This window comes from Argopecten irradians, chromosome 11 (assembly GCF_041381155.1).
Source record: "Argopecten irradians isolate NY chromosome 11, Ai_NY, whole genome shotgun sequence".
In the NCBI taxonomy this organism is placed as follows: Eukaryota; Metazoa; Mollusca; class Bivalvia; order Pectinida; family Pectinidae; genus Argopecten; species Argopecten irradians.
Window position 1 is genome coordinate 28,634,183 of NC_091144.1, and position 16,965 is coordinate 28,651,147.

Sequence of the window (16,965 nt, forward strand, 5' to 3'; positions counted from 1 at the left end):
GGATATCAAACCTTAACTATCAAAATCCAAGATGGCCGCCTGGCGGCCATCTTGTTTTTCCTATCAGCCTCAAAATCTGTATGGCACAAATAGGGACCAAGGGTAACCTCCATGTGAAGTTTGAACAAAATCCCTTCAGTAGTTCTCAAGAAATATCGATAACAAACTTCAACTGCCAAAATCAAAGATGGCTGCCTGGCGGCCATCTTGTTTTTCCGATCAGCCTCAAAATCTGTATGGCACAACTAGGGACCAAGGGTAACCTCCATGTGAAGTTTGAACAAAATCCCTACTGTAGTTCTCAAGAAATATCGATAACAAACTTCAACTGCCAAAATCAAAGATGGCTGCCTGGCGGCCATCTTGTTTTTCCGATCAGCCTCAAAATCTGTATGGAACAACTAGGGACCAAGGGTAACCTCCATATGAAGTTTGAACAAAATCCCTTCAGTAGTTCTCAAGAAATAGTGATAACAAGCATTGTCTACGGACGGACGACGGACCACGGACGCAGGGCGATTTGAATAGCCCACCATCTGATGATGGTGGGCTAAAAAGATATAATTATATAATAAATAAGAAAAAAAATTGTATAGGCTCTAGAAAGCAATATTTTGTCTGGGTCTATCAACTTATGTTACAATACGGCAGATATGGTGAGGTACGTCTTAATTCCTCAGAGTGACCTCGAACAATTGGTGTACATGTAAATAACCAATCATTCAAACAAGGGAAGTGACTAGTCATTCTGTTCAAAACATGCCTAAAGTATAGCCAATTTTGACAATATATAGTTTTCAAGTTATTTTTAATACAACAAGTTCTTAATATAGAATGGATGTTCAAACAAATCACATGAGAAAATTAAATATTTTCCATAATCTTTTATTGGTAAAGCAAATTCATTATCCAACTAAAACAATTCTAAATAGAAAAGCATATCACAGTGTTCAGTGCTACCCAACATTGTGTAACAAACTATAAAATATCACAAGTGTTAAGTTACTCACTAAATAATTTAGCCATGTCGCCCGACGCCACATACAGTCACACACACTGGATCTCCTAGAGTAGACGTCTATCTTTGAAAATTATTACTTTAAAACAATCCGAAGTTGTTCATCAATGTTTAAACTTAAAATTATATGTCATAGGTTAAAATGGAAAAACAAAGAATAAACAAGTTGTATAAAATATGTACAGATATTAGTTTATCAAATGAATATGTATTTATAATTTACATTACAAAATAACATATTTTAAGCTTTGTTCAATTATTTCAAAAGCATTTGATTAGATGACTGTAATATTAACTTCACTGAGACATCAATGTTTACTATATTGCAGTAGCATACCAAATGAGTAACCATGGTAAAGGTTGAACCGTTGATCCACCACATACTACACTTATTTGAATAGTTGAATGATTTAAGATTCAGTTAACACCAGTATCGGATATATACTTGCCTCTGACAATAAACAATTTAAACTACTGTATTCAGCCCAATTAGCGCCCCATCCCTATAAGCACCCTCTTCCTTTTTTGAGGCCTCAATTTCACTTACCCCTGTATGTAGACTTAAATACAGACCAAAACTGCATAGATTTCTCTGTTGTAAATTGATCATGGTTGATGGTTTACTCTGCACAAAAACATTGTGAAATATTCGTCCAAATTTGTCCTACTAGCATCCCTTTTTAAGTGCCATAGAAGCTTATTGGTCAAATACAATAATCTGAATTAGAAGTTCAAATTAATATGCCAAAACCAATTGCTTCTAAATAATGAGAAATCTGGATTTTGCTAAACAACTTCTTAATTCCAGTAATCTTACTTGCAAACATGTATTTCTACATGTCAGAACTACATGCACACTTCTATGGTAATATTTTATTCCAAACAACTAATCTTTACATTAACACACTCTTTCAAAAATGAATTCAACAGAACTTTGCTTGATTTGATAAATACTTGGTCTGTATCATTTGCAAATTACAGACTTATCTGCCCTTGTGGGTAGGTGTTTTAAAATTGTTACGTCATTTTTTTGTAAGTGTGTAACATCATATTTTTTTAGAGACAACCAAGTAATTTTTACCAACAAAGTAATCGTGTTGTAATTGATACTTACCTGAAAGGGAGATAACTCTGTAATATTCAAAGACAGAAAAGTGTAATATTAAAGGACTTTTGGCTCTTTGATTCTACATTATAAACCTCAACAAAGAAATAAAAATCAATTAATATTTACGCAAGTTAATGAACATCAACAAAACTGTAAAGTGTCTTTGGAAGGTATTCCCAGTATGTCAGTTTGTTTCGAGTGACAGCCGTGGCAGCGAGACACTTAAGAGTACAGAACATCATTGGACAGACACGGTACCCAGAAGACACAAGCTGTTCCAAAGCACTCTCTCCACCACTGTTCCTCATGTCAGCATGAGCGTTGTTCTCCAGAAGGTATTTGGCTGCATTATGATTTACGGGTTTTGCACAATAATGCAGGACAGTGTTACGTTTGTTATCCATACAGTTCACATTAGCACCAACTTCTACGAGAAGTTTTAACACCCGGAACGACGGAAACAAGGTATAAGTGTATTCATTAGTAGTCGTGGTTTCTTTTTCCATGGACAGGTGTAGAAGAGTCCTCCCTTCTTCGTCCACGATATGTGTTTTCACTGCATTCTCCGATAAATATGTCAGTCGTTCTTTTTCAGAATTGTCCAGGTCTTGTAAAAGAAGCAGATTTATCAGTTGTAAGGCCATTTTCATAAGAATGGAAATTTGTTTTCCAGCCTGCTCCTCTCGGGGTCGTTGTCTGAACATCTTACTACCACACTGCATACTGTATAACAGTATTTCAAAGATGTCTAACAAGTCCTTGGATGGAAACTGAAAAATGAGAATTTATTGTACATGTCAATGGCAACATTCAGGTAAAGGCAAACACTATTTAAATATATATAATTACTGACTATTCAATTACATTTGTCCTCCAAAATTAAATTCCTAAATTGTATGTAGTTTTTTGTATACATGTGTATTTTCTTTATTAATCATGAATGTGTCTTCATTTGTAAGTCAAAATCATATATAAATCACTTGCAGTAAATTGTGAATGTGTTTTAAAGGGACAATTCAGTGAGGCTAATATGTTACATAATCACGAAGCAAAATATGACATAAATGTATTGTTCCACATTCCTTATGAAACATAATACATGAAATAGTGACAAATTTCACTACATTATTAATTATTTTGATTAATACTATTGAAATTTTAAATCGTTGATCAATACGATTAAGCAGGTACAACATGTACGCAGTACCCTTACCCGAGTCAAACAAATAAACGTTAAACAAATGCAATACATAAACACTGAGGAGTTGATGAAAATATTTTTAGACAAGAACATGCATTTAATAATGTTAACAAAACTGTAACAGCGTTTTGAGTAGTTCTAGACAAAAAAATCTTTACTACACAGGCAAGGGTAAGGGTTCGGCATACAAGGCTATGTGTAATGGAGATTGAACATTTCACATACATTTGACTACAATGGGCTTTTCTGACATATCACAGTTAAATCAACTAATCTAGTTTCCATTAGAACTTTGAATTAGAACTTAGAATTTTGTTTCCGAAAAATGTGCAAGTTTTATTGTGTTCTTAGACCGAATTGTCCCTTTAAATACTATTCTTTTATCATAGTTATATTCATTCTAAGTACAAGTATAAAAATGCAAATAGAAAAGCAGCACAAAACTGGCCCTCCAATACCAACAAATAACTTCTCATATACATGAATAAACTTTTATATTACCTAATTAATTATACAACCAATCCTCATCATAAGTACATGTATTTATCAATAAAAATAATAAAACAAGAAGTGACTGCAGATAATATGCTGTATACCCAGTAATTATGTATACCTTCATATCTCTTTCCTGGAAAATATCCAAAAATACTTTCATGATGGCTTGGATCCTGAATGTACAGTCGTCACTATGGTTGCTTTTCTTGTCCACCAGACGTCGGTAGGCACACTTCCAAAGCTGTATACAATCTCTGTACCGGTTCATATCGGCATACACTGCACCGCAATAGTCTAATGACCAAATAGATTCCGTATGTGAAGGCCCAAGTATGCGTTCACGCATCAATAAGCTCTGCATCATGAAATCTTCCTTGCTATTGAGCGATTTGATTTCAGAACTGCTCAATACCTCCCTGTATTCAGTACATTCTTCTAGTGTATCACAGACTTTCTTAGGAATAGGATTCTCACCGAAAAGATCTCTCTTTTCTAAAGCAGTTAACCAGATGCTGGATGCTTTTTCATGGTCGTCTTTTTCAGCATGAAATGCACCTAAAATTTCATATGTATCTATGATATCTGAAGCACCAAGTGAAGCATTATTCGCTAAGTAGTCAACTATGCCATCATATCCTTTTAGTGCAGCAAGTCTGAAAGAACTATCCCCTGAATCATTCTGTAGCTTGCAATCACAGCCTTTGCTAATGAGCAATTTCACAACATCGAGTCTATTCTCTTCTACAGCTCTGTGTAGCGTCGTCCTGCCATTGCAGTCCCTCCAATTAACATCAGCACCATTATTAATTAAATATTCACACAAGTCAAGAGACCCTTTGCTGGCTGCGTTCAACAGAGGAGTGGCCCCATACACGTTCGGAATGTTGACGTCTGCTCCCGCCTTGATCAACTCCTTCACACATTCCTGACTGTTGTGGAGACAGCCGACCAGAAGAGCTGTTCCATTTGTACTGGACGTACAATTAACATTAGCTCCAAGACTGATCAACAAGCGCACTACCTCGGTGGAGTTTTGCTCTGTACAGCTCCACAGAGGCGTCACTTTGTCCTGAAAGTGATCATGTGTGTAGTGACCTCTCTGTTCGAGGTCTACGTTAAATTCAGTCACAAGGTATCTGATGACATCTAAATCCCCCTCCTCGCAGGCTATGTAGAGTGCTGCCTTATCGTTTAACAGGTGATGTAGTACTTTTGAACACACCTCAGTAGTAAGATCTCCAGAAGACAAATTCTCCTTCAGCACTTTAACTCTGTCATCTCCGGTTCTTATAATGGTGTGGACAAAATGTGCATAAGAATGTATCTTTTCTGGAGTCATAGTTTTCCACATTTCCTGGTTATTTGATCACAAAGTTTTGCACCTGCAAAATAATAATACATTATACATATGAGTAAACAAAAAAAAACACAGTAGATTTATTTTCAATGGGATCAAATTATTCACAAATGTATAAATTTTGGTGCTTGATATATATCCTTTTGGTAAAATCTTAATTATGCATATTTGTCTCAGAAACTGAAGACACAATACTCGAAAACTGGTATACTGGTTGTTACTGAGGAATAAGGATTAGGCCATACTAAAAAATGTGTGTGTTTCCGGTAACCCGACCAACTTTATAAAATCAGTGCCTACTCAAAAACTTTTTATCAGTTTTGCCCTCAAGCAAACAAATAACAACCTAAATTTTGTTTGGTTTTTCACAAAATCAGGAATTTTGGAACAAATTCTGTAAATCTAAGACACTAATAATCTCCTGGGAATCAAATCCATGGTTTATATAAGGCTGAATAAGTCTACTTCAGTTTTTCACTGCAAGAAACTGAATGAAGAGAAAAAAATATTTAGAAAAAAAAAAAAAAAAAAAAATTCCTACCTACCGACCCCTCATTTTTAAAGGGGGTAACCGGAAACAAGAATATTTCTTTATTTGGCCTTACAGATATTGTACCCGAGGGTTGCAAATTGTAGTGATACCTTAAATTAAAGCCCACTACATTTCCGAAACAGATTTTAAATATAAAACTTTACTACAAACCGAGTTTGATAATTTTGTAGAGCCCAAAAAGTTATTAGCTACACTATTAATACTACACTTATCATCACTTTTTAAATGTTTCCATAATTCGGGACATTTCGGGTTGTCATTTGTCTCCTGGCATACCCCATAGTCCTTAATACTTTGCGGTACTAGTTGACCATAACTGCACCATGTGACTAAAAATTTAAATTAACCATCTCAGTTTACATAGATTTACGCAGGGCCGGGAACCTTGCATTTGCATGGTTTTAAATTTCATCTCATTTCAAGATTTTTTTCAGAAACATAGTGGCTCTTTTAGGCTTGGTGAGGGTTTTACAATATTTTGTGATCCCGAGGGTCGAATATCCATATATCCTCCTTCAATCTATGTAAGGCCTACCAAGGGTATTTTAATCTTGTTCCACAATGTTATTATTTTTAATTTTCTTGTAATAAGTTCTTTAAATTGGTGTTCATATTTTATCAAGAAGACAGCCTTTTTGTTGACACCATGACATCTTCTGGTTGTATTGCATGAGTACTGCAATGGGTTACCATGTAAACTATATATGTGATACGGCCTTAGACAACGTAAGTTTATTGCATGGGATACACCAGTATTACATCTGTAGGTATGAGAGAAGTCAACTGTAGAAGCATTGGACTGGGTAACAGTTGATTATATTGGTGACAGGGTACCTTAATCTATAGAGCATGCCATGACAGGTTTGATCCCCGGTCTGGCCATATATTATTTCTACATGGGTATGAGGTCTTATTCTACCCTGATTACATTGGTTGGACATGCACGATGCAATATTAAAAAGTATCTTGTGGTTTAAAACCTCCAACATTGTTGGAGTAGCCATATATTAACTACTCTCTAGTTACTACATTGTACATTATAGGTATTTAGCCATCCTCGATACTCCAGGGGTTCCGATCGCAAACATTCTCTTCGCCCCTGGACTATCTCATAGTAAAACTGGGGGCAACAGAACAGAACAGGTAATTTAGTCCTTTGATGTACACATCAAAAGAGCCATATATAATAACAGTACACTGTGGTTGACTGTGTGACTTTGATGTTAGGCATCACTCTCTCTATAGTCCTCAAAGGAAATCTTTGCTCGCCTGTGACTGGTCAAATGTTTTTTGCTGAGCTGCCTTCGATTTTACTATGAGATAGTCTGGGGGTGTAGAATCGAGGATGGTATTAAGCAAGCTGGTAATTAAGTCAAAGACCCATTCAAAACTAATAATATAAATAATATATCAAAAGTAATTTATAAATAATATATTAGTATAGTCATTCTCAATAATCCAGGGGCTACTTTCACTTTCGTTATATCCAGTTCAAGAGAAAATGACCAATCAAAAGCCTGAAAATTTAAAGGAATTGACAGGGATGCCCAATTTCAAAGGCAAGCAACACAGTCAACCACAGTGACCGTTCTTCGATTCTTCTGATTTGTTTTCTCCTGAATTGCATTACTATGAGATAGTCAATGCTGTCCATGGGTGAATACTGTGTACTGTCATAAACATATATACACAGAGTTTCAAATCTCTATGTATATTACTCCAACAATGTTAGAGGTATAGAACGACGAGACACTTTTGATCATTACGTCGTGTCTCGGTATTGACCATCAGAAGTTTCTCAGTATCGAGATCTAAAATGTAATATCATTGGATTATATGAACATGTATATATGTTTCTGGTACTGTAATGACTGTGATGACAGTGAAAGTAACCCCTGGAGTATCGAGGATGGTCTATAGTACAGGGTCTCCTTCCTAATGTTTGATGTTTGTAAATTGACGTGAAGATATAAATATTTCACCATTAGGAACGTTACCCTGATCACTGGACGATTCTTCGTCCTAACTACCCGTGTCAGATCAGGAGATATCCTCATGATCTTCGATATAGTGTTTTATGACTATGTCTATAAAGCACTGACACACTCTTTTTGAATTACTTACCTCATTGAAAATCCTTAAATGTAAGCTTTCTTTCCTCAAATTGTTACCTGTTCCGACACTTTCATTTTTTGCAACATCAATATTGCTGTTAACAGGAAGAGTGGTATGTCGTGAAAATATTAGAATCGGAAGACGTAAACAAATCCGGACTGAACGATGTATAAATCTAGCTATATTTCTGGTTGTCGATCGTGCCTATAGCAAAACGGATGCTCATCATTTGAACAATAACTGATGTTTAATCATGTAAATATGTCTAATTTACACAAAAATTATATAAAATAATTTATTTTACTTTCAATGCATACGCAATCAGTACTTCATTCCATAGAGGACATATATGTATATATATAGTGCCATGAACGTTTTTCAGGACGCATTCAATTTTCAATATATTTATCTTGACGTAAAATTTTAAAAAAAAATCAAAGTTTTTAATGGTGGTAGAATAATAATAATGTAAAGTAAGTAACTTTCGTAACTGAAGAAAAATACAAAATTGTCTGTTCGCGTTTTTGATAGTGAACAAATAATATTCGTCAGCGTTGTAGCATCTTTATTACATTAAATATTTCTGATAATGTTTTTAATTACAGTTAACATTTTTATACATTTACTGATAATTTCGTCATTATTAACAGTAGCCGAAAAGAATCTCTTTCTAATTGGACAATGATATATCAATTTCACGATATAACATTTACAATGAGTGACAGTGATAATGAATTGAACCTGTGACATTATAATGACCTTTAATACAATGTTCTGTTACCGCATTCAAACCAAATGTTAGCGTGCATAACAATATAGATTTAGATTTTTGATCGATTAATGAGTTTTAAATGTTTATACACACGGTATATATAATATTAAAACATAATAAAATACACTGTACACATAATATTGACTTTTATATGATTCATCACTCTCGGTGAAGTTGGATTTTTTTCAATTGGTAAATTAATTGAATTTTACATTTTGTTGAACATTTTCCAACCACCTTGGTATTTACATTTTGTTTTTGACTTCCAACGATCTTTTTTTTTTTTTTTTTTGACATATTGACTTTACAGCGGGAAATGTTTCTTTATTTCCGTTCACTTTTGGTATTTGCTTTATTTGTTTACTAGCGTACTTACATGTAAAATGTAGGTTTTCCTTTTTGTATCATAGGTTACAATTTGTATCTTACAAAGAGTAAAAAACAGATAAAAAAACTCTAGTTATTTACAAGGAGTGTTTAATGTTATGCATTATTTCCTCGCATTTAACACACAGAGTGTACATATTGATAGGTAACTGTCATCAAATCTGCCTTTAGTTATTAAGATACAAGTGAAAACATACCGTAAACCAATCGATTTTCCCGTGGGAATAAATTTCGCAGATTTCGCAGACAATACTATACATATCGCGGAAATAAATCTCCGTTAGACGCTTCAAATACAGGTAATATAGGACTCCAGAAGTTTAGATCTCCAAATAAGATTTCCACGAAAACGTTTCAAATACAGGTACATGAAAAGTACTTTAGAAGTTTAGATCATCAAATTATATCTCCATGTTACTGTTTCAAATATGGGTAAAGTAGGACTACAGAAGTTTAGATCGCAAAATTAAATTTAAGCGAAAACATTCTGAAATGTATTAACGCGATATTAAGTCGCTGCGAAAATCAGTTGCTTTACAGTACATACAACCCTAAATGACGCATCACAGCCTCGTTAAAAGTTATTTAATCATTTTACATTATAGGAGGAAAACCACATTTCAAAAATGTCTGACATGTCGTCAATCAACAGAATAAAATTCCTTCTATATAAAATGGAAAATTAAACTCGTGGCATGTGTTCAAAAGATGCCTCCTCTTGCAATGTATATGTTCATGATTTTGCTGTCAGTTTGGTCTATGCCTGTGACACACCCGTTCCTCTTTCCAAAACAATGTCAAACCTGACCACTTTGATACACTCCGACCGATCATTAGAATCACAGAAGTATTCCACATCGGCTATCAGATCCTCTCTTCCTGAACTACACTCTGTACAAGGATCGTTGGTTCCTAGGCTCGAATCTCCAGCAAAATAAAGCTGGGTTATCAGAGTCTTATGGCGTTGTTTTCCATAAACCTTGAAGTGAATATGAGCAGGACGAAAATTTGCGACGTTGAGGAGATGATACTTGCCAGGATAAAGAGTAGAGAATTCGTAGTAGCCCTGAGAGTCAGTCCTGAGGTAGCCCCAACATTGTGAGCCTAATGTATAGTTTCCGGAATGGTCAGCTTGCCAGACGTCAATTCTTGTATTGGCCATTGGCGTTGTACAGTCACTCTTGTAAACATGTCCATGAACGAACAGGGAATCATATTGATACCAGTCGGGATCTCCCGTACAGTACTGCAGAAGTCGGGGAGGATTGGGGACGTAGTATGGTCCAAGAATATCATGACTGGTAGGACGACAGTTCTGTCGAGAATTATCGCCACTTCCATGGCCAGAACTAATTCTGCACAACAATAGCACCAGGCAGAAGTAAATAGCAGCCATTATGGCAGGTTTGCGTAACAGTGCTGATGCCTCTTTGCTCTGTATCTTCGAGCTGACATATGGTACACTCTTTTCTAATTAACCGCTGAATATCATAGAGTCGAATCAAACAATTTTTAATATTTAAGTTACCAGTCAAGATAATTGCGATGAAAACTATTAAATATCCGCATCATATGTTACCTTGCAGCCTCGGTCAGTGACAGGTACTTCACACACACGTTTTAATTGTGTTTATAATTGACAAAGTTTTTTTCCTGATAGACACTATTTTCCTCCAAATCAATGACCAAACCATCTTTATGCAATACATGTGGAGGAGAAGGAGGGTAACGTGACTACACTTACAATTATATCTTGGGATAACCTTATCAACTATTAACCTGCAATATTTTTGACCTTTTTGTTTTCATCCTCAATATTTCAGGGGTTGATATCACTATCGTTATATTCTTCGTCCTCGATAGTCAAGGGGTTACTTTTTTATTGCTACAACTGTCGATGCATCCATGGTGATAGTGACCCCTTGACTATCGAGGATTTTTTCTCGTGTAATCATATACAGAACATGTACAGTATCTAAGTTTGTCTTATTGAATCGACATACCTTAGGCTTTTTTATTTAATTTTTTTTTGCTTATATATATATGTATATTAGGCAAAAAATATTTTTTTAAAAAGCCAAATAATATAGACAGGTTTAGCGGACTAACTTTACGCTTGATGAGATCATTATTTCAATAAAAAAATCAACATTCTATACTATTTATAATAATAACAAGATAGTCATTTGTTGAGAACATTTTAAAGTACAGTAAATATTTCTGATAGCACATCACTTAGATACCACAATGATAACACATTTCGTCATTATTAAATGTAGCTGGAGAGAATCCCTATCTAATTAGACAACGATATATCAATTTCACGATATAACATTTGAAATGAGTGACAGTGATAATGAATTGAACCTATGACAATACAATGACCTTTAATACAATGTTCTGTCACCGCATTCTAACCAAATGTTAGCGTGCATAACAATATAGATTTAGATTTTTGATCGACAAATGAGTTTTAAATGTTTATACACACTGTATATATAATATTAAAACGTAATAAAATACACTGTACACATAATATTGACTTTTATATGATTCATCACTCTCGGTGAAGTTGGATTTTTTTCAATTGGCAAATTAATTGAATTGTACATTTTTTTCAACTTTTTTCAACCACTTTGGGATTTACATTTTGTTTTTGACTTCCAACGATATTGACATATTGACTTTACAGCGGGAAATATTTTTTATTTTCGTTCACTTTTGGTATTTGCTTTATTTGTTTACTAGCGTACTTACATGTAAAATGTAGGTTTTCCTTTTTGTATCATAGGTTACAATTTGTATCTTACAAAGAGTCAAAAACGGAAAAAAACTCTAGTTATTGACAAGGATTGTTTAATGTTATGCATTATTTCCTCGCATTTAACACACAGAGTGTACATATTGATAGGTAACTGTCATCAAATCTGCCTTTAGTTATTAAGATACAAGTGAAAACATACCGTAAACCAACCGATTTTCCCGTGGGAATAAATTTCGCAGATTTCGCAGACAATACTATACATATCGCGGAAATAAATCTCCGTTAGACGCTTCAAATACAGGTAATATAGGACTCCAGAAGTTTAGATCTCCAAATAAGATTTCCACGAAAACGTTTCAAATACAGGTACATGAAAAGTACTTTAGAAGTTTAGATCATCAAATTATATCTCCGTATTACTGTTTCAAATATGGGTAAAGTAGGACTACAGAAGTTTAGATCGCAAAATTAAATTTAAGCGAAAACATTCTGAAATGTATTAACGCGATATTAAGTCGCTGCGAAAATCAGTTGCTTTACAGTACATACAACCCTAAATGACGCATCACAGCCTCGTTAAAAGTTATTTAATCATTTTACATTATAGGAGGAAAACCACATTTCAAAAATGTCTGACATGTCGTCAATCAACAGAATAAAATTCCTTCTATATAAAATGGAAAACAAAAACCATGGCGTGTGTTCAAAGAGATGCCTCGTCTTGCTATGTACATGTTCATGGTTTCACCGTCAGTTTTGATCTAAGTCTGTGAAACACCCGTTCCCCTTTCCAAAACAATGTCAAACCTGACCACTTGGATACACTCCGACCGATCATTAGAATCACAGAAGTATTCCACATCGGCTATCAGATCCTCTCTTCCTGAACTACACTCTGTACAAGGATCGTTGGTTCCTAGGCTCGAATCCCCAGCAAAATAAAGCTGTGTTATCAGAGTCTTATGGCGTTGTTTTCCATAAACCTTGAAGTGAATATGAGCAGGACGAAAATTTGCGACGTTGAGGAGATGATACTTGCCAGGATAAAGAGTAGAGAATTCGTAGTAGCCCTGAGAGTCAGTCCTGAGGTAGCCCCAACATTGTGAGCCTAATGTATAGTTTCCGGAATGGTCAGCTTGCCAGACTTCAATCCTTGTATTGGCCATTGGCGTTGTACAGTCACTCTTGTAAACATGTCCATGAACGAACAGGGAATCGTATCGATATCAGTCGGGATCTCCCGTACAGTACTGTAGAAGTCGGGGAGGATTGGGGACGTAGTATGGTCCAAGAATATCATGACTGGTAGGACGACAGTTCTGTCGAGAATTATCGCCACTTCCATGGCCAGAACTAATTCTGCACAACAATAGCACCAGGCAGAAGTAAATAGCAGCCATTATGGCAGGTTTGCGTAACAGTGCTGATGCCTCTTTGCTCTGTATCTTCGAGCTGACATATGGTACACTCTTTTCTAATTAACCGCTGAATATCATAGAGTCGAATCAAACAATTTTTAATATTTAAGTTACCAGTCAAGATAATTGCGATGAAAACTATTAAATATCCGCATCATATGTTACCTTGCAGCCTCGGTCAGTGACACAGGTACTCCACACACACGTTTTAATTGTGTTTATAATTGACAAAGCTTTTTTTCTGATAGACAATATTTTCCTCCAAATCTATGACCAAACCATCTTTATGCAATACATGTGGAGGAGAAGGAATGTAACGTGACTACACTTACAATTATAACTTGGGATAACCTTGTCAACTAGTAACCTGCAATATTTTTGACTTTTTGTTTTCATCCTCAATATTTCAGGGGTTAATATCACTATCGTTATATTCACCGTCCTCGATAGTCAAGGGGTTACTTTTTTATTGCTACAACTGTCGATGCATCCATGGTGATAGTGACCCCTTGACTATCGAGGATTTTTTTTCGTGTAATCATATACAGAACATGTACAATATCTAAGTTTGTCTTATTGAATCGGCATACCTTACGTTAGTCCGCTTAACCTGCCTATATTATTAGGGTTTTTAAATTTTTTTGTCTAATACATACATGTATATATTAGGCAAAAAAAAATTAAAATGTCTAATAATATAGGCAGGTTTAGCGGACTAACCTTACGCTTGATGAGATCATTATTTCAATAAAAAAATCAACATTCTATACTATTTATAATACTAACAAGATAGTCATTTTTTGATAACATTTTAAAGTACAGTAAATATTTCTGATAGCACATCACTTAGATACCACAATGATAACACATTTCGTCATTATTAAATGTAGCTGGAGAGAATCCCTATCTAATTAGACAACGATATATCAATTTCACGATATAACATTTGAAATGAGTGACAGTGATAATGAATTGAACCTATGACAATACAATGACCTTTAATACAATGTTCTGCTACCGCATTCTGACCAAATGTTAGCGTGCATAACAATATAGATTTAGATTTTCTATCGATAAATGTATTTAAAACGTTTACATATATGATTTTATAGAACATAATGTTATACACTGTACATATAATACTGCATTTAATACGATTCTTCATTCTCAATGAACTTGAATATATGCAATCCACATGGCAAATTAATTACATGTTAAATTTTGTGGACATGCTCCAACGACCTTGGTATTTGCATTTTGTTTTTGAATTCTAACGACCTTGACATATAGACTTTACAGCAGGAAATCTTTGTTTATTTTCGTTTTCTTTTGGTTTTTCCTGTATAAGTTTACTGGCGTACTTACATGTAAAATGTAGGTTTTTCTTTTTTGTATCATAGGTTACAATTTGTATCTTACAAAGAGACAAAAAAAAAAAAAAAACCAGAAACAACACAAAACAAAAACAAAAACACCTGTAGTCAATTACAAGTAGTGTTTAATGTTATGCATTATTTCCTTGCATTTAACACACAGAGTGTACACAAAGAGTGTATATTTTGATAGTAAACTGTCATCAAATCTGTCTTTAGTTATGAAGATAAAAGTGAAAACATACCTAAACCCAACTGATTTTCCCGTGAGAATCAATTTCGCGGATTTCGCAGCCGATACTATACATATCCTGAAAATAAACATCAGTGAAAATATTTCAAATACAGGTAATATAGGACTCCAGAAGTTTAGATAGCAAAATGAAATTTGCGGAAAAGCATTTCAAATACAGGTAAAGTAGTACTCCAGAAGTTAAGATCGCAAAAATAAATTCCGCGAAAACGTTTCAAATACAGGTGCAATAGAAGTACTTTAGAAGTTTAGATCACCAAATTATATCTCCGTGAAACTGTTTCAAATACAGGTAAAGTTCTTAAATGTATAAACGCAATATTAAGTCACCGTGAAAATCAGTTGTTTACAGTACATACCACTCTAAATGACGCATCAAAGCCTCATTAAAAGTTAATAGCCATTTCACATTATAGGTGGCAAACCACATTTCAAAAATGTCTGACATGGTCATCAATCAACAGAATAAAATTCCTTCTATATAAAATGGAAAACAAAAACCATGGCGTGTGTTCAAAGAGATGCCTCGTCTTGCTATGTACATGTTCATGGTTTCACCGTCAGTTTTGATCTAAGTCTGTGAAACACCCGTTCCCCTTTCCAAAACAATGTCAAACCTGACCACTTGGATACACTCCGACCGATCATTAGAATCACAGAAGTATTCCACATCGGCTATCAGATCCTCTCTTCCTGAACTACACACTGTACAAGGATCGTTGGTTCCTAGGCTCGAATCCCCAGCAAAATAAAGCTGGGTTACAAGAGTCTTATGACGTCGTTTTCCATAAACCTTGAAATGAATATGAGCAGGACGAAAATTTGCGACGTTGAGGAGATGATACTTGCCAGGATAAAGAGTAGAGAATTCGTAGTAGCCTTGGGAGTCAGTCCTGAGGTAGCCCCGACATTGTGCGTCTAATGTATAGTTTCCGGAATGGTCAGCTTGCCAGACGTCAATCCTTGTATTGGCCATTGGCGTTGTACAGTCACTCTTGTAAACATGTCCATGGACAAACAGTGAATCGTATTGATACCAGTCGGGATCTCCCGTACAGTACTGTAGAAGTCGGGGAGGATTGGGGACGTAGTATGGTCCAAGAATATCATGACTGGTAGGACGACAGTTCTGTCGAGAATTATCACCACTTCCGAGGCCAGAACTTATTCTGAACAACAATAGCACCTGGCAGAAGTAAATGGCAGCCATTATGGAAGGTTTTTGTGATGACGCAGACTCTTACAACGTATACCTACTTTCCCATGCTTTGTATTCTTCGAACTGACATATGGTACTCCTTAACTGATAACGACACATAATCGTGGAGATGCATAGGATATTTTCTTCAACTTTGGTACCGAGGATCCAGTGCCAGCCTCCGTTATTGCGATAGAAAGAAGTAAACAATACTATGATATATCAGCATCAAATGTTACCTTTATCAGTGTTTGTAGTCTCGCGTCAGTATATTAACTGAACTGCCCTACAAACACTTAACTTTAATGATGTGTATAACTGACAAAGCAATGTCAGCATACAGACAACGAAAATCTCTTAAGAAAATTGCAAAAGTATGCTGACAAATAAAATTACATGACATCCAGATAAATCAGTTCCTATTTGGTGTTTCAAAATTTCTGATATAAAAGTTCCACTAATTAAATAGATCTAATTGTTAAAAGCTACTGGATGTAATATGCATCACCTAACCTTGTTAACGATGTGTATACTAACATAGGAGTGTCATAATACGGAGCGCTATTTGACATTTTTCTTTTTATGTATTCAATCCATACCAAGACGATATAATCCATCTGTCATTTACAGTAAGAAGAGCTGAATACATGAACTGATGCAATATAAATGATTGTCATTTGTTAAGGAAGATATGTTACGACGTAAAATGTTTTCAGGTCAACTTTACATAAATAGTTCTTAGCCTGACCTTGAATTTAAATATTTTTGATGGGAACAAATCTTCGATCATCAAATCAATTTTGATGTACATTTGATGTTTGAAGGTGCAAATGATTATGAACATGTATTCTCTTTTTAACACGAACAAATACATTGAGAACTGAAACAACCAACGATAAATAAAGTGACAATATAGGTAATGCTTGATGATAATTTTTTTTTTTTTTTATCTT

At 34.9% G+C, this 16,965-nt stretch overlaps 2 protein-coding genes across 2 annotated transcripts; both read right to left on the reverse strand.

Annotated features, from left to right (window-relative positions):
• Positions 1 to 869: 869 nt before the first annotated feature.
• On the reverse strand, positions 870 to 8,001 carry LOC138335209 (protein fem-1 homolog C-like). Its single transcript, XM_069284191.1, has 3 exons — positions 7,857 to 8,001; positions 3,941 to 5,204; positions 870 to 2,896 (listed from the first exon to the last, which is right to left on the reverse strand). Exons 2-3 carry the CDS (start codon positions 5,171 to 5,173, stop codon positions 2,258 to 2,260), a joined length of 1,872 nt encoding a protein of 623 aa, XP_069140292.1. The 5' UTR covers positions 5,174 to 5,204; positions 7,857 to 8,001; the 3' UTR covers positions 870 to 2,257.
• A 7,384-nt stretch (positions 8,002 to 15,385) lies between these two features.
• LOC138334529 (protocatechuate 3,4-dioxygenase beta chain-like) lies at positions 15,386 to 16,024 on the reverse strand. The gene has a single exon (XM_069283185.1). The coding sequence runs from the start codon at positions 16,022 to 16,024 to the stop codon at positions 15,386 to 15,388; it is 639 nt and encodes a 212-aa protein (XP_069139286.1).
• Positions 16,025 to 16,965: the final 941 nt, after the last annotated feature.